Below are 18003 nucleotides of genomic sequence, written 5' to 3'. Positions count from 1 at the left end.
GAGCAGAGGGAACGGCCTCAGGCTGGGCCAGGGCAGGCTCAGGGTGTATATTGGGAATTTCTTCACTGAAAGATTGTCCTGGCCTACACTGCTCAGGGCAGCGGTGGAGCCCCCATCCCTGGAAGCGTTCAAGAAAGATGTGGATGTGGCACTTGGGGACATGATGAGGAGGTGTTAACTCATAGGTTGGCCTAGAAGATAGTAAAGGTTTTTTCCACCCCAGTTCATCCCGCCATCCATAGCCGCTCCCGCCCTCTACGAGGCGCTGAGGGGACTGGGGCGGGGTAGAGGGCGGGGCTATCCCGGCTCCGGCCACACCCCCGCCCTCAGGCTCTGGGCCCGCCCCCTGCCCGCCCCGCCCCGCGCAGGCGCAGAGGCGCAGCTGGGCCTCATGCGGTTCCCAGCCGAGCCGGCCGGGAGCGGCGCCGCGCGCGCTCCGCACCTCCCGCCCTCTCCCCCCGCGCGCGCGCTGTCCGCGCGCCCGGCGGCCCCAGGTGAGAGCGGCGGGCGAGACCATCCGGGCAGCGCTGGGGGGGGGGGGGGGGGGGAGGAGGGGGCGGGCGGCAGAGCGGGACCACGCGGACCCCGCGGGCCTGGCGGGGCCACGCGGGCGGCGCGCGGCGGAGGCGGGAATTTGTGGCGGGAGGAGCGGGCAGGGCACCGGCCCTCAGCGGCGGGCGGGACACGGCCCGGGGGTCGTTGTCAGGAATGTCAGCGGGCAGGGCACCGGCCCTCAGCGGCGGGCGGGACACGGCCCGGGGGTCGCTGTCAGGAATGTCAGCGGGCAGGGCACCGGCCCTCAGCGGCGGGCGAGCCCGGGGGTCGCTGTCAGGAATGTCAGCGGGCAGGGCACCGGCCCTCAGCGGCGGGCGGGACGCGGCCCGGGGGTCGCTGTCAGGAATGTCATTGCCTGGAGCGCGCTCCCCTGGCAGAGCCCGCGCTGAGGCGGTGCCGGTGTCTGTCGCGTCCAGGCGCGGGGCAGATGAAGTACATCCTGGTCACGGGCGGCGTGATCTCGGGCATCGGCAAGGGCATCATCGCCAGCAGCATCGGCACCATCCTCAAGTCCTGCGGGCTGCATGTCACCTCCATCAAGATCGACCCCTACATCAACATCGACGCCGGCACCTTCTCCCCGTACGAGCACGGTGGGTGCCCCGCGGGCTCGGTGTCGGGGTCTGCCGGCTGGCGCCGGGGCTGCCTTGGCTTGCCGTGAATCGTCTCCTTTGTGCGAGCCTTTGTGCCTGCTCCTGAGCCTGCCAGCACTGCGGGCCGGCTGCTGTGCCCACAGCACAGATGTGCTCTGCCTGTTCTTGCTGCTGCCTGAAGGGGTCCGGTCCCCGGTGCGCTGCTCCTCTCGGTTTTAAAGGCTTTTAGTTCTGTTCGCCACTCCTGAACTTGCTGTGGCAATCAGGGAAGGAGTTTCTTTATGTTGAATTGTTCCATATGCCTGACACGTGTGCCCGTGCCTGTTTCTGTGCCTGCAGGAGAGGTGTTTGTGCTGGATGATGGAGGGGAAGTGGACCTGGACCTCGGGAACTACGAGCGCTTCCTCGATATCCGACTCACCAAAGACAACAACCTGACCACGGGGAAGATCTACCAGTATGTTATTAACAAGGAGAGGAAGGGAGATTATCTTGGCAAAACGGTCCAAGGTGATGCAAAACTTCTTTCCTGGATATTGGGAATTTCTTCACTGAGAGATTGTCCCGGCCTAGGCTGCTAGAAGTGCATTCTGTATTTCAGTCCTGGCTGGATACTTTTGCCTTTCATTTTTGCTTGAGGCTCTGCACCATCCTGCTTGTGTTTGGACTGTGCTGGACTTGGTTCCAGCTGTCTAATGTACCCAGTGATAAATGTGAACAGACTTCAGACCAATACACTTTGGGGTTGTTTGTTAGCTGGTTAAAATGGTAAACGCTTTTGTTAACTCATGTCATTAGAAAACCCAAAGGATTTGTGAGTATCAGATAAGTCTCTTCCCTTTTTAACCACTCTCCACAGCTGGTTGACATTAGGACTTTCACAGCCAGTTAAAAACTGAATAACTTTCTCTATTTAGAGCAAAGAACAGTTTGTGCTTGAATCTTTCAGCTTAAAGGAAATGTTGCTTACATGTGTTTAAATTAAGGCAGGGTTCAATTTCCTGCCAAGGCACTTGAAAATCACAGCCAAGAATAATCACTTCAAAAATGCATAGTTCTTTAAAGACAAAATATCCTGCTCAAGCCCTATGGGGAGCACTGGCTAGTGATTGTCAGTAATTTGCTCTCTGATGAGTTAAGAGGGAGAAACATGTCTGGGGGCTTTAACCCTTGCCTGGGTTTCTTTTCCAGTTGTTCCCCACATCACAGATGCCATACAGGAATGGGTAATGAGGCAGGCACGGATTCCTGTGGATGAAGATGGTATTGAACCCCAAGTTTGTGTGATTGAGGTTTGTAACTTTTTAAAAGTAGGTCTTTTTTTTTTTCTTGCATGCAGTAAACTGATCTATATGCATATTTTGCATTTTTCTTTACAGAATCGTTCAACTTTGTGTGTTATGGAACGGGTTAAAAATTCCCCTTGTTAGTTTCACTTACTCCATAATCTTTTGAACTGCAGCTTGCAGCTGCCTCATGAAGGGCAGCCCCACAGGACCCCAGGGAACAGCTGGAGCTGTGTCAGGGGAGATTTAGGCTGGAGATCAGGGAAGGGTTCTTCCCCCAGAGGGTGCTGGGCACTGCCCAGGCTCCCCAGGGAATGGGCACTGCCACAGCTCCAGGAGAGTTGCCCAGGGTGGGGTTGTTGGGGGATCTATGCAGGGTTTGGGGCTGGACTCAGTGGGTCCCTTCCAGCTCAGGATATTCTATGAATTAACCTACAGAATGAATTTTTTTTGCTCTTTTAACTCAATATGCCAGTCTGAGTTAATTGTACTGTGCCTCTTGTCCCTTGGTGGATGGAGGCAGGGGAGGTAAATCCCCCTCTGGATACAGTTGTCTTTCCTCCTCCAAGTGACCAGTTCAAGCACAGACATGCAGCAGGAAATGGCACAAGTTAGTGGTGGCACTTCTCAGGGTGTTTATGGAACATTCTGCTGCCAGAAGGAGACAGAGAAGGGTGAAGGCTCTGACACTGCTGAGCTGGCTGCTGGGATGTGCTAACACAGGAGAGGGAGCTTGTCACAGAGCCCAGGTCAGGGTGACTTGGACTCTGCCTGCAGCTTGGGTGCCAATTTCTGTGCCAGGGTCACAAGCCCAGATCTAAAGTACCAAGGAGGCACTGTCTGACAACCTGGGAGGCTCCAACTATAGTCTTGTCCACTCTATATAGTTCCTAAAACTTAACAGAAATTTTGCTTCTCAGTGCCACCTAATGTTCATAAATCATAATTTTCACATTGAAGTTTTTCTCTGACTAGAAAATAGGGGTCAAGCTGATGTCTCTGAGGTGCTGCCCATAGGGGAAGCTGTTTTTCTTGTGGCTTTTTGATTTGTGGGGAAATGATGACAGTAGAATGGCACCTGGAGTAGATTGTTCTGTGTATTTTCATGTCTTTAGTGTACACCTTCAGCAGGTTTTGGCAGTAACTAACTCCCAGTGTGTGTGTGTGTTGCCAGCTCGGGGGCACGGTGGGTGACATCGAGAGCATGCCTTTCATCGAGGCCTTCCGCCAGTTCCAGTTCAAGGCCAAAAGAGAGAATTTCTGTAACATTCATGTCAGCCTGGTTCCCCAGGTAAGGACCCAAAACTTTTTGATGGGCAGAGGCTTCCTCAGTCCAAAATTTCCTAAATAGGTGTTTCTGAAATGCTGTATCTCTAAGTGCTGTAACTTTTGTATTTCTGTGTATATATAAACTTCTGGCAGAAATGCAGAGATTATATGCTTATGTATTTAAAAAGTCTCACAGGAATTGAAAAAGAACTTTTCAAAGGGTGTAAATGTGTAATAAAAGCTTGGGAATCGTAGAAATGCAGCATGAGCATTCCTTGTGTCAGACTGAACTGGATTGGACAGAGCAAATTGATAATTATGGAGTGCAGATCAATGTTGGTTCTCTTCTCCCTTTTTCCCATTCTGTCCAGGCCAGGTGATTTACAGAGAAAAATCAGAAATATGAAATATGAGGTATTTGGAGGAAGTAGTGGATAAACCTTAGGTTCTCTGTCCCTCTCCTTCCTGCACTCCAGTGGGCAGATTGGAACTTGGGTTCCTGCTGCTGCTCTCAGTCCTGGGGATTTAAATGGGCTACAGAAGGTTCATGTGAATTGTCCAAGAACTGAGTGAAAGTTTTTGTGAGATGTCTCAGAGTGCTGATTAACCTGCTGAATCATTGCTGCTTATCACAACCTGATGCACCCACTGCTCTTCTCTGACCAGCCAAGCTCGACAGGGGAGCAGAAGACCAAACCCACCCAGAACAGTGTTCGTGAGCTCAGAGGTCTCGGGCTCTCTCCAGATCTGGTAAGGTTTGTGTAGCCTGTCTTTGAATGTAAAAATCTGGCATGTTGCAGCAGCAGTCATGCTGAATTTGAGAACTCTTGTATAGTGGTGATAAATAAGGAAAAGAAACTGAATTGTGTTTTTTTTTTCTCAAATCAGAGACTGCACAAAGACAGCTCTTTTTAGAGGTTTGTTTTATGAATGCCTGAGTGTTTCTGTTTGCGTCACAGCCCTGATGTTGCTGCTCTGTTAGATTGTTTGCAGGTGCTCCACTCCACTGGATACCTCAGTAAAAGAAAAGATTTCCATGTTCTGTCATGTTGAACCAGAACAGGTGAGGATTGCTGTCTGTGCTTCCTTGCAGTAAATACTGGAGCTGTTTGTCAGATGCTGAGGGGAGTTCTGTCTAGTGCAGCAGTTCTAGCTCTGTGTTTTGGTAGCTGCATAATTCATTTGCTGCTTTGTCTTACCTCCCTTCGTGACACATGGACCTGTTGCTAAACCAATTCTTTTTGTGCCAGCACCCAGATTTTATTGTGAGGTGATTGGTGTAAGCTTAGAGAATTCTGTGGTATCCAAGGTGATTTCTGAATCACTGTTTTGACCTTAATTACAGTTCCACATTCCTCCTGTGAACATAAAATCAGATTTTCCAGTATTTAGAGGTGAAAAGATTGCCCAAAATTAGTTTTAAAGGATATATTACTGTATTTCTGCTCTTTTCTTGTTCTGCCCAAGAATTCTTGAGGAGAGATTTCACAGAGAGATTGAAATGATGTTTAGGAGAAGCAGTGCTTCACTTGAAGGTTGTGATATGCACAAATTGCATGTTTGCACAATCCTTTCTATTCTGAGACTTGTAACACATTCTAAGTTTGACCTTGGAAAATAGTCAAAAGTATGTAGGCTGAGTTTTAGCACTTTCCAATCCAGCTGGAGCTCGAGAAATGTTGCCTTTTTGTGAAAGTCTTAGTGTAACTTCACAATCCCAGGTTCTGTCAAGTAATTTTTATTAATCTGCTCTACAGCAAGACCAAACTTGAGTCCTGCAATTTCAAGCACTGTACTGCTGGCAATAATGTTGATGTGTCATCAGTAAAATATCTACCTCTTGTTGGCCAGGAATTCAAAATAAGTTGGCTCTTGTCCCTTTCCAGGAAGTTTAATGCAGTTCTATGTAGTTGTTGCTCTGACTGCTGTTGCACTTGGATTGAGAAGTGAGCAGCATTGAGGGTAGAAGAGGAAAATGTTCAGCCAAGGAGGTTTGGTGCAGAACTGAACTCTGCTTTTATTTGAGTCAGTAGAAATGAGGATTTAAAGAAGTTTTGCCAGTGTGTCTTGGATCCTTAAAGTACAGGTCCATTATTAATGGACAGATGAGAGTTGTCCTGAGCCATCTTTTCCCATTTCAGTGAACTAAAACTGTTGATGTAGATTTTCCTAAGAATTCTTTGCTCATGATTGTGTAATCCCAAATTTGATGAGGGGCACTCTGTAAATTGTATTGCTGTACTGGGGTCACAGATTGCTCTGGGTTTCACTCAGACTGGGAGCCCTGGTTACGAAGGACAGAGGTGGGAAGGGGGAAGCTGTGCCTGTGGCAGTTTGTAGCTTCACTTCAAGAGATTCTGTATCACAGGAGGCTCTCTGGAGTGTTCTTTGAACTTTGCTGAGTGCTGCTCACATGAAGTGCTGGGCAGCTGACTCTCCTGCTGTTGGGTTACTGTGTTCTAGCCCTTCCTAAGGGGCTCCAGGGAGCAGTAATGGCTTGGAAGTGCTGAAGAATGGCTTTTTCAAGCATAAGGAAACCAGTACTAAGCTTCTGACATCTTATGTTATTCAAAATGTGACTGCCTGGAGGTTTAGGTGGTCATATGGTTTTCTGCTAGAGACAGGAACACTCTGAATATCTGAGTAAAAATGGTTGTAGAGGCACTGGATGGCTGTGTTTTAGTGACACCCTTATTTTATGAACAGGTCATTTGTGTCCATGATGTCTCCTCCATCTACCGGGTTCCTCTGCTGCTGGAGGAGCAGGGAGTTGTGGATTACTTCAGGCACAGGCTGGACCTTCCCATCGAGAGGCAGCCCAGGAGGATGCTCATGAAGTGGAAGGAGATGGCTGACAGGTGAGCTGCACTGCTGGGCACACTGCAGCACACTTCAGCATTGGTTTCTGTTCTTGGTTGTTGATTAATGTTTGAGATAATTAGTGTTACTTCCTGTTCCTCAAGTGTGTTCTTACATGCTCACATTGTTTTTTTTCTTTTGCTCAGAGCCCCATCCAAACTTTGAATGTTTCCAGGGTGGGGAGTCCACAGCTGCTGTAGGAGGTTCTTCCCAAAGCATTCATGTTGAACTAACAAATTTTTATTAATGCTTTCAAATGGAGATGAAAGTTGTGTTATCTCAGTGATGTCAGGCTTGATGAAACCAAAAATCCTACAGCTACAACTTCTGTTCCTCCTGCTTTGTTTAGCTGAGCCTTAATGCAGTGATGATCCTGCAGTCCCCTTGGAGGTGAAGACAGAAACCCTGACTGGATTAGCATCTGGAACATATTCCAACTGGGTTTCTTTTGCTTGCAAGAGCTGCTCTGAACTTCATTCATCAACGTGCTGCTAAAACAACGGAATGGCTTTCAGACATCCTGTGCCAGTGCTTCACCACTCTCATTGTACAACACTTCATCCTTATATCTAGCCTAAATCCCACTCCTTTTGGATCAAAACCATCACCATTTGTCCAGGCACAACAGACCCTACTGTTGTCTGTCCCCATGTTTCTCATAAATCCTCTTACTGGAAGGCTGCCATGAAGTCTCCCTGGAGCTTTTTCTTCTCATGCTGAACCACCCCAGTTCCCTCAGCCTTTCTCCATAAAATCCTGTGAGATAAACTTAGTGAGATCCTTATCTTATGTTGGAAGTGTACTGCCTGAGTCAAACCCAGCTTGAAGTTATTAAAAGCTGGACACTCTACCCTCTCTTTTTATAAAAATTTCCCTCTCAGTAACATTACAAAGTGTTGAAATCCTTTTGTATAGCTGTATGGAGATGTCAGGAGTGTCAAAGAGTACCTTTGAGAGTGCTTTCAGGCAAGTGAGACAAGTGTTTGGTACCTGTTCTGAGACTCCTTGGACACTGGGGTTTTTCTTGTGAGGAATATACTCAGTGTTCTTGGGGGAATAGTGAATAGAGACTTTTCAGAAAGGGTTTGAATGTCAGCTGGAGCCTTAAATATGCTTGTTCTTATAAGAAATTAATTTTCAAGATCTAGGTGCTTTCCTTGATTTCTGTGCCTGACATAAGCCAGCCCTGTCAATAACATTTCCTTTTGATGGGGAAGGCCCTTGTCACCAGCTGGGCTGGAGGTGTTTAGCAATTCTGAGAGAAACTTTAAACAAACTCTGGGCTGTGGCCAGGAATGCTGTGTGAATCCTGTGCTGCCAGGTGCTGGGGATTGAAAGTGGAGGCAGCACAGCCTTAGGACTGCAGAAATGCTTTCTGTGTTTGTAGCTGCTGATATGAGCTCAGCAGCAGCGTGGGAAGATGCTGTGCAGTACAAACATACACCAAGCTCTGCTTTGATCCTCTCCTAGGAGTTCACTGCAGCCTTTGAATCTAATACAGCTTCCTGAAAAGGCAGTTTGGATCTGCTCAGAGTGGTTTTTCATCACTAGCAGAGATGAGTTAATTTATATGTGGCTTTCTGCAACTGTTTTTCTCATTGTTCTGGTTTTGATCTCGCTTTGATGTTTCTAAATCATAATTATTGTAAAAGGTCACTCTTGCAAGGATGTCAGCTCTGTTGGACACACTTAGGAGAACAGGAAAAGTTTGTTTGTTCCTTGGAAAGCTGAACAGAGTGGAAGATTCCATCCCTCTCCCGTTACTGCTGGAATAAGCTGTGTGCTCTGGTGTTCTGTAGGTACGACCGTCTGCTTGAAACATGTTCCATTGCACTGGTGGGCAAATACACCAAATTTTCTGACTCCTATGCATCTGTCATCAAAGCCCTGGAGCACTCTGCCCTGGCCATCAACCACAAACTTGACATTAAGGTAGGGGTGGGTCTGTGTGTGGGGGAAAAAACTCCACCCATCCTGCTTCCACCTACAGTGCTGCCCATCCTAATTCAGATTTTCACAAACCCATAGACAGAAAGGGAGAAGTGATTCAGCCAATGAACATCCAAATTATCCTTGCATCAAAACAGCTGTTTTGATTTTAACAGCATTAAACCAGCTGTTATCAGGCCTAAACCAGCTTCAGAGCAACCCAGCCTCTCCTCCTGAGAGCTGGAGTGGGTGGAAACTCCTCAGTGCTCAGTGTTGTGTGCTGAGCTGTGACAGTGGTGGATGGATTGGAGGGGGCCCTCTCTGCTTTCATTGCTCTGACACTTGTTGCAAGTGGTTCTTTTTGTTGTTTTATCTTTTTTGTTGCTGTTAACCTTGTACTCAAGTTTTATGACGCTTCTGCCTCAGGTGTTATTAAGGTTTTCATGCTGGTTTGGATGCACAGATGCTTTCAGGGGTCTTGGTCATAGCTGGATGCTCTGAAGAGGTGAAATATGTACCTGGTGCTAGAAATTTAATTTTCATTTCAATAGATTTCTAAATGCCCAGCAGTTCCATGATGTCAGTGAGTCATGGAAATAGGTGATTGCTTTTTAGCAGTACTGATCTAGGTCAGGGTTTCTTTTCAACTTCCAAAGTCAGCAGAGGTGAAAATAAGAAAAACAAGACTGGTAAAGTGCAAACCCTTCATGAGCATCTGTGGGTGTTTCCTGGCACAGCTGTGTCTGAGTGGCTCAGGAGTGAAGTGAGCTCTGTGCAGGGAGATCTTGTGCTGAAGAACTGAGTAGCTGTAGTTAGTTAAAGAACTGATTGGTAGTTTTGCAGCTTCCAAAAAACAAACAAAAAAAAGAAGGACAAAATGCTTCTTTTAAAGGGTTAGCAGCCTGCCAGAACATCCAGGAGTTCAGAGGTAATGGAATGCTGGAGATGAGAAAATGGAAAAAATTGCAGGGTTTTTTTTCCGTTGTCATAACACCCTTTAATTACAGCAGCCTGTGTTTCACCATAGCCTATTTCTTCTGCAATGCCTCTTGAAAGAGATGTTTATTTGATGAGAGAGGGATAGGCTTTTTCCTCTCTGTGTGGTGGTTTGTGTCTGCACAGCCCCATGTTCCCACCTTGCTGTGCTGCATTCACACCTCACATTGAACATTCCAGGCTGGGGCTCAGGGACTTGGTGTAAGTCACAGCAGGGCTGCAGAGAGGGGAGGACACAGAAATCATGGGTTCTGTTTGTGCACCAAGAGCAGGGGGGTGAGGAAAGGAGTTTTATTGGCTAACAGATGGGAAATCAGCCCAGAAAAAACTAAAGGATCCATTAGGAAACAAATCCAGAGCTGTCCAGGAGGAATTATGCTGTCTTAATTTAATGAGAATTCAGGAAGTCCTGTACACTCTGGTGGCAATATCTCATCATCCTTTTTTTGGATTTCTTCCCAGTACATTGACTCTGCTGACTTGGAGCCAGACACTCTGCAGGAGGAGCCTGTCAGGTACCACGAGGCATGGCAGAAGCTCTGTGGTGCTGAGTAAGTTCTGCTGTGGCCCTTTCCTTGGAGAATGTCTGATAAACCTGTTTTCAGCACACTGACAAGGCCCCAGACACCTCTCAGGGGCGTTTAGGAGAAGGTGTTAAATGGAGAATTGTTAGATAAGTGAGGGAGGTGGGGGAAATTATTCTGCTGGTGAGGATATGCACACCTGCATGATCAGGTAGAAACAGAGGAAATCAGGAGAAAGGAAAGGAACTGGTGAAGGCAGAGTGAAAATGGAAGGTGTAAACAGGGTACCAAGTTCTTCAGAAATAAAGTGTGAGAGGGGGAAAAGCATTAGTATGCAGAGGAGTGCCAAGAATTAGCACAAAAACAAGAACAAGTGGGGTCTTTTACCCTTCAGGGCAGCAGGATTTGAGTGAGAGCAGAAGAAAGAACCTCCTGCAGAGTTTGGTGTTGGGACAACCTGACACTGTAGCCAGGGGTTTCCTCAGCGTGGGCCTGGCTGGGTGATGTGTTTGCAAACATGTTTGGGGCAGGCTGTGTGAGTCCCACAGCAGGAACCACTTCAGCATGGTAACCTGTGAGATATTTGGGATCTCTCTTTGGGAAGGTAAAATTGGCATTTATAAAATATTTCCCCCTCTTTATGTGACAGCTCATGTGAAGTCAGATGGAAACTGACTGCAGCCAGGCCTTGCCACGTGGCTACCTCAGAGCCCTTTTCAGGGGAGGGGTCTTGCAAGGCTAAGATTTTATGGGAGGGGGGTGATTTGTGGGTGTGTGGTTTGGGGCAGCCATGCTGAATGGAATCTTTTCATCCTCCTGCAGTGGAGTTCTGGTTCCGGGTGGATTTGGTGTTCGAGGGACAGAAGGCAAAATTCAAGCTATTTCCTGGGCAAGGAAACAGAAAAAACCCTTTTTAGGTGAGAATCATATTTCATCCATAAGAAGAAATAAAGAAAGGTGAAGGAGAGTCTTACTGGTCTGCAGCAGGAGCTGCTCTGATCTTCACTGGTGTCTGGGATGAGCAGTGTCTGTGGAAGGCAGTGATCTGTGCTCAGCTGAGCAGGGAGTGCAGCCTCACCCCTGGTTAGCTCTGAAGTGGTCACAGTTGGCTGGGATGTGCTGACAGGGAGTCTGTAATGAGGGGATTGCAGTCTGGGGATGTTTCAGATCAGGCTGTGGTGATCTTGGCACCAAGAAATACAAGACTGCATTTCAGTGAAGTGTCTGTGGTGAGACTCAACTGGAGTATGAGCAGAGGGGGTGGGAAAGGGAGGGAAGCAGAGCTTGCCAGGACTCCAGAGCCCTAAATTCCAGTCAAAGATCTGCCTCTGACTCAGGATCCTCTGTGAGGGTGTGTGTGCTTTGCAGCATGGGCTCAGAGGTCCTTGTCCTGACCTGATCCATGTCCTGCCTGTCCTTCCACAGGAGTCTGTCTGGGAATGCAGTTGGCAGTGGTGGAGTTTGCTCGCAGTGTCCTTGGTTGGCAAGGTAATGGCACAAAACCCTTCCTGCCTTTGGTCATTTCTTGTGTTCCTTGAGCAATAGCTGTGATTTTTTTAGATACCTGTGGTTTTAAGTTTTTCATAGGTCAGTTTAATTTTTTACCTAGACCTGTAAAGATCCCTATCTCTTTTGCTAATTCAAAGTAAAAAGAGCAATTTCCTTTCCTTATTTAAATAAAAATCAAAATCAATAGAGTAAGTGATGCTTATCATGACAGAAAGCTTCCTGTTGTTCAGCATGAGGTTCTTAGCTCCTGAATGAAACACCTTGGTGGCCTTCATGTGCCATATTCCCACTGCAGCCAGTGGGAATTGCCCAAAAAGCAATTCAGCCAGCCAACAGTTGCAGCTCCTTCAGTGAGTGGAGTTACCTTCTGAGCCCTCTGCTTGGATTGAGCAGGTCCCTGTTAACAGAACTCCCTTCAGAGCCTGCTAAATTGAGTTCTCAGCCTGGCTCTGATTCTCTCCAGTCATGAGGGTGAGGAAAGAGGAGTTCCTCAGACCATTCTGCTCCTTTCCCCCTCCCTGCCTTTATTTCTATATTTGAAGGTGTGTTTTTCCTGAATGAGGATGGGTTATCCTCTGACTGCAGATTGACACTGAACAGTGCTGGCAGCCCTGTTCCTGCTGCCTGGGGTGTTCTGTGCCTGAGGGGGGGCTCAGCACAGCTGGGATGAGGAGCAGCTGTCCCTGGGGCAGGTCCTGGAGGTGATGCCATGGTGTGAGCCACTCTGTGCTCCTGACTGCTCAATGTTACATTGCAGATGCCAACTCAACAGAGTTCGACCCCAAAACTTCTCATCCAGTGGTGAGTTTATGGTGATGTACTTGTGATATCCTTACCTGACTTTCCTGCACATCCCTGGGCATGATTGCCAGGAGAAGCTGTGGCTGCCCCTGGATCCCTCAGAGTGTCCAAGGCCAGGTTGGACAGGGCTTGGAGCAGCCTGGGACAGTGGGAGGTGTCCCTGCCATGGCAGAGGTGGCACTGGATGAGCTTTAAGGTCCCTTTTATCTCAAACTGTTGTATGATAGCTCCAGACAGACCTGAATTCCTGGGTACAGTTGTGAAAGGCTCTGTGTTTCTCCCAGGGTCTGCCATGATTGGCTTCTGCTGTAATTTAAAATGCTACTCAAAGTGAGGAAGTTACCAAAAAACAGCTTATAATGATTTATCAAATAGTGAGCAGTTCTGATTTGATTCTTTCCCCCATAAATTTGCATGTTTGTTTAACATGCAGTTCAATAAACAGCACAGTATTGGTGTGTGCAATCTGTGTAAACTCTGACTGAGGCCATTTCCTCTGTGAAAGTGCCCTGAATATCCACAAACCTCCCATATGGACTGTGCAGCCTGTACTGAACAGCTCAGCCAGCCAGCCTAGTTCTGCTGGTCTGCCTTGTCAAGACAGTGTTCTGGGCTGGTTTCCTTGGTTTTTTGCATGAATGTTGGTGGGATTTTTTTTTTCCTTTTATGTGTCAGAGTCTGCCTGTTATTGTTATTCCTCCCTGATTCTCACCTCCCTCTGAATTCTTTCCACAGGTCATAGACATGCCAGAACATAATCCTGGGCAAATGGGTGGGACAATGAGGCTTGGCAAGAGGAGGACACTCTTCCAAACCAAGAATTCAATCATGAGTAAGGCCCTTCTTGCCTCTTTTGGAAATGTTTCCTGGGAATGGGTTGGGGAAGTGAGGCCTGGGGATGTTGAAGCATCCCTGAATGGCAGCTGTTCAGACTGTTCTGGTGGGGAATGGGGATCAGGGAATTTAATTCCCTCCAGAAGTGCAGATTCTGAAGGATGCTGATCAAGTGAATGTGTTAAAAGCTGTGATCACTGCTCTAAGGAACATGTTACTTCTGCTGCAGGGAAGCTCTATGGAGATCATGATTTCTTGGAAGAGAGACACAGACACAGATTTGAGGTAAAAAAGCTCATGTAGGTATTGAGCTTTCCTGTGTAATCCAGACACAAGAGATCATGGCTTGTCTTGCTCCTGATTTTCTAGGTCAATCCAGAACTGAAAAAGTGTTTTGAAGAGCAAGGTCTGAAGTTTGTGGGGCAGGATGAGGAGGGAGAGAGGATGGAAGTGGTTGAGCTGGAAGGTGAGTCCTTAAGCAGTTGGTTTGGGGGTGTGGGATGGACAAGGGAAAGTGTTTGGAGGGTAATGGAGCAGCTTTTCATGTGGGACCCATTCAGACTGTCTTGATTCCATCCTTAAAAAGATGGGCTTCAACATAATCAGGATTTGACCTGCAGCTCAGCCACAAGCTTGAGAGATTTGACATGAATGTTTTGTTTGTTCCTCTCAGAGCATCCTTTCTTCGTTGGTGTTCAGTATCACCCCGAGTTCCTCTCCAGGCCCATCAAGCCATCACCTCCATACTTTGGGCTCCTCCTGGCATCTGCAGGGAGACTCACCCACTACCTGCAGAAGGGCTGCAGGCTCTCCCCCAGGTGGGTTCCAGACAGACTCCAGTCAGAGCTGTCACAGGACAGTGCTGCTTCCTGCAGGATAACCCAGAGCATCCTCTTGGCACAGAGCTCCTGGTATTGCAGCCCTTTTCTTTCCACTCTTCTTTTGAAAGCTCGTGTCTGGTGTGTGGAGGCTGATTGACCCTGGCTTCAGGGAGAGATCTGGAGATCTGTAGCCTTGTGCTGTCAGTCAGGCTCTTTGGGGAAACTGAGGTTGGGCCTGCTCTTTTACATGACTGGAGATCTCATGGGCTTTCCCCTGCGTTCTCAGACAAATCCCATGTACAGGCTGCTCCATGAGAAACTTGTTCCTGTTGCTGGTTTAAAGAATAGACCCTGGTGGTTGCAGCCTCTTATTTTTTCCTGCTGACTTCAGCTTTCCTTGTTTCAGTTTGGAAAGCAAGTTGTGTTTTGGGTGGATTTAATGGTGCAGTTACTTGGTGCTGCTGTTCCCCAGTGCCTGCAGTTCCCTTTGGCACTTGGGACTGTGCAACAAATAACAACCATTTGGTACTGACCTGTTCTCCTCCTCACAGAGAACACTGAGGGGTTGCTGACAGGCACTAAACAAAAGCCAGACCAAATGCTGAGGAGATTTAGCAGTGTCTGTATCAAACCCAGGCAAATGCAGTGCCAAAAAGAAAGTGTTGGCTTTGTGGGCTGAGCTGCAGTGCAGCTGCACCACGGGATTCCTGTGTTGGTGTCAACATCACAGTGGTCAGGTGTGATCCAGAGGAGTTTCATGTGTGAGGCACTCTCATTTCAGTGCCTCATTTGAGTTTGAAATGGCTCCTTGCAGCAGAAGAGCTGTGCTGCAGCATGCCACATTAATTATCTGTCCTTAAAGCACTTGTGCTCCCTAACCCCAAATCTTTTACTCCTGCAGGGACACCTACAGTGACCGGAGTGGCAGCAGCTCTCCTGACCTGGAGATAACAGAGCTGAAGTTTCCTTCAGCAAACCATGACTGATTCCTGGTAATGTTTCATGACCTCAACCTCTTCCTTTTGAAAAAGTTTCTTGGCCAATCTTTGCCTCTGGCAACTGAGTCCCACATTATTTGGTAGGAAGCTGGGGCACCATGAGATGTGCTGGTGCTCACACATGTGTCCCAGCTGTGCTGAGGGCTGGGTGCTGCCTCTGTCTGTGTGACAGCTGGGGATGGGTGTCCCCTAGCAAAGACACACAATAAAATACAAATACACACAGAGGAATTTGGGGTTAGATTTGGGTAAAAGCACCAGTGGTGCACACTCTCCTGGAAATGGGGGCAGAGCTGCATAAGGGGTTCCTGAGTTTAGGAAATTCAATATTTTGCAGTCCCTCACCATAGTAAAAGAACATCTTGGAAGTATCCACTGTGTCCATCTCCTGGGACAGCAGATCTTGTCAGACCTAGGGCTCAAGCTCTGCTCTGTAAGGGCTGCAGGTGTTACAGGGGTGTGAAAACTGGATGTAAACAGTCCTGGGAAGGAGAAGACACTAAAACCTGGTACTCAGACTGCACCAGCAAAACAGGCAGAGTTTACATTTGCATTCTCCCTCTGTGCAGTGGGTGATCATGGATGTGAGACCTGCCCCTGCTCTGGCTGGTTTGTGGGGGTTTTGCAGGAGCTGAGCAGCATCTGCACACCCCTGTGGGGTGACAGCAGGGCTCCACTGCTGAGTGCCAGGGCACTGAAGAGGTCCAGCCCCTCCCTCCTCTCCCTTCCAGAGTGACCTGGGGGGGAAGCAGGGTCAGCCCCAGTCTGTCACAGGAGTGCTCCCCATCCCTGGGCACAGCACTGGGACCAGATGTGATTGCTGGGTGTTGGGCTGTTCCACAACACCAACAGCTGAAGAATTCTCCCTGTAAATTTTGATCCTAAAGATACTCTGAACCTTTGTCTCACTGACAGTATTCCCTGTGTTCCCTGGTGTGGCAGCTCTGGTGGCTTGGAGGCTGTCCCCACATGGGGAGGGTGGCAGTGTCCCTGGGACTTGTGTCAGCCCAGCTCTCTTAGGGCTGCAGCACAGTGAAAATGATGCTTTGGTGCTTGCTGTGGGCAGAGGTTCAGTCCTGGCTGAGCTGTGCTCACTCCCTGTGCTCTGTGTGGAAGGAGCCAAGGCCAGGGGAGCAGCTCAGTGCCTTTGGAGGTGCCCCAGTGCCCCTTGGAGCTGAGACACCCCTGAGCTGGGCACAGAGCTCTGGCCAGGGCCCATGTGTGAGACTGCAGTTCCAGTCTGTGGTTCTTCCCTGTCAGTAATTCCTGCTCCTTTTCTCTCTCCAGGTGTGTCCTTGCTGCAGAGAGGAGTCTCCATTAGGTTTTCCAGGTGTTCTTACAGCAGTAGCTTCAACACCCTCAGCTCTGGGCTTTCCTAACTTATGGGCTTATCATTTTTGTTCTGAGATCCTGTCCCTTTTTATTTCAGCTCTTCTGTCCTTGCTTTATTTTCTCTATAGCTCTTGGTTATTTGTGGGGGAGAGTTCACAGAGGCTCCTCCAGACTTCCTTCAGTTCCTTCAGCTGCACCAGCCTGGAGGTCAAAGCCAGCTGGGTGTGGGATTTGCTGTGTTGAGGGGAATCCCATGGCACAGGTCCTTCCCAGAGCAGGCAGTGCTTGGCACCAGGGTGCCTTGCACACTGACAGTGGAGCTGCTTTCCCCAGTCTTTCTGCTCCCTCCTCAGTCTTTACTTACTGGTGAAATTATGGATGGCACAAGATTTTTGGGGGCTGGCTTAGTGTCTGAGCTTGGCTGTGCTGCAGAGAGGGCTGTGGGCAGCTTCATGCAGCCTTTTTGGTTTGTTTTTTCTTTTCTTTTTTTTTTTGGGAAAGGGGGAAGAGGATGATTTTTGGTTTGTTCTTATTTTTTTTCAGTAGCATTTGCAAACCTTTGGCACTGGTGCTCTTGGTGCATTAATTGTCACAATGAATTTGTAACCAGGATGATCTTCCTGGAATAGTGTTACTCTGGAACACGCTCAGCTCTGGCTGAGGTGTCACTGCAGGGATGTGATTAACTGGGATCGGGTTGGGGGGCCAGGAGAACAAAGCTGCCAGGGAAACCCCACCCCAGGGGTCCCTGTGAGCCCTCCCTGTGCTCCTGGAGCTGCTCCTGGTGCTGGGAAACTCCGACCCCTTGCATCAAGGGGAAGGTGAGCACAGAGTGAACCACTGAACCACTTCCACTGCTGCCTTGAACTGTGTCCCTGGCCTGGGACACAGCAGCTCCTGGTGCTTTTTCATGGATTTGAAGTGGAGCCTTTTTGTTGCCTTTTTGTCCCCATTGGAGTCCTGTCCTGGGCTCCTGCACTTCCCAGGGGCTGCTCCTGAGGGAGGGGCTCACCACCCCTGCCTTGGGGGGTGGGTGTTGCTGTCCAGCTGTGTGGGGCTGAGGGGCTGAACTGCCTCGGTTCCCTGCCCTGTGTGGCCCTTGACTGAGGAGAAAGGAAGGAAAGTGTCTCCCTTGTCTGATGTGGCACACTCGGACTGCAGCAGCTCTGTGGAGTTTGGGAGAGCTGCACAGTCAGACCTGGCTGAGCCACAGACCCCAGCCCTGCCCTGTCCCTCCTCAGGGATCTCCTCCCCAGCCCCCCTGCTTTAGTCCTCAGTTGTTTTAAGTATTCCCTGTAAAGCTGCTGTGAGCCTGGAGAGCTTGGAGCATTCCTCGTGTGCCACTTCCAGCTGTTGGGCAGCAATTCTCGAGTGCAGTGCTCAGCTCCTGCCCAGTCCTGCCCTGGCCTGGCTGTCCTGGGGCAGGGTGAGATCCTCCCTCAGCTGCAGCACAACTGTGGTTTTTTCCTCCTGAAATGTTTGTTTTGGCCAAAACCGTGCAACTGACTCGGTCATTAAATGCTCATTTGTAACAAACTGAGTAAGGAGCCCTGAGCCTGCTCTGTTCTGCCTGCTCGGAGGGAGGGAAGGACTGAAGCACAAAACTGCCCAATCTTGAATTAATCCCCTCTAACCTAGCAAGAACTTGTGAGCTGTATTCACACTGGGTTTAGACATGGAGCTCCAAAGTCTGAAGT

General features: G+C 48.9%; 1 protein-coding gene across 3 annotated transcripts; it reads left to right on the top strand.

Annotated features, from left to right (window-relative positions):
- The first annotated feature begins 404 nt into the window (after positions 1 to 404).
- On the top strand, positions 405 to 17822 carry CTPS1 (CTP synthase 1). Of its 3 annotated transcripts, XM_084222542.1 has the most exons (19): positions 408 to 494; positions 972 to 1148; positions 1488 to 1658; positions 2340 to 2440; positions 3609 to 3725; positions 4370 to 4453; positions 4686 to 4766; positions 6410 to 6561; positions 8362 to 8494; positions 9950 to 10038; positions 10834 to 10928; positions 11437 to 11499; positions 12278 to 12321; positions 13057 to 13153; positions 13385 to 13440; positions 13525 to 13621; positions 13829 to 13973; positions 14878 to 14968; positions 16262 to 17822. In XM_084222542.1, exons 2-18 carry the CDS (start codon positions 983 to 985, stop codon positions 14960 to 14962), a joined length of 1776 nt encoding a protein of 591 aa, XP_084078668.1. In that variant the 5' UTR covers positions 408 to 494; positions 972 to 982; the 3' UTR covers positions 14963 to 14968; positions 16262 to 17822. The 3 variants fall into 3 exon arrangements, with proteins under 3 accessions (XP_084078669.1, XP_084078668.1, XP_084078670.1); XM_084222543.1 differs by lacking the exon at positions 972 to 1148 and having other exon boundaries at positions 405 to 494; XM_084222544.1 differs by lacking the exons at positions 408 to 494; positions 972 to 1148 and having other exon boundaries at positions 1575 to 1605.
- The last annotated feature ends 181 nt before the right edge of the window (positions 17823 to 18003 follow it).

The sequence above is a fragment of the Fringilla coelebs genome (assembly GCF_963513975.1).
Source record: "Fringilla coelebs genome assembly, chromosome: 28".
Classification (NCBI taxonomy): Eukaryota; Metazoa; Chordata; class Aves; order Passeriformes; family Fringillidae; genus Fringilla; species Fringilla coelebs.
This window is presented reverse-complemented; position numbering and strand designations above follow the sequence as displayed.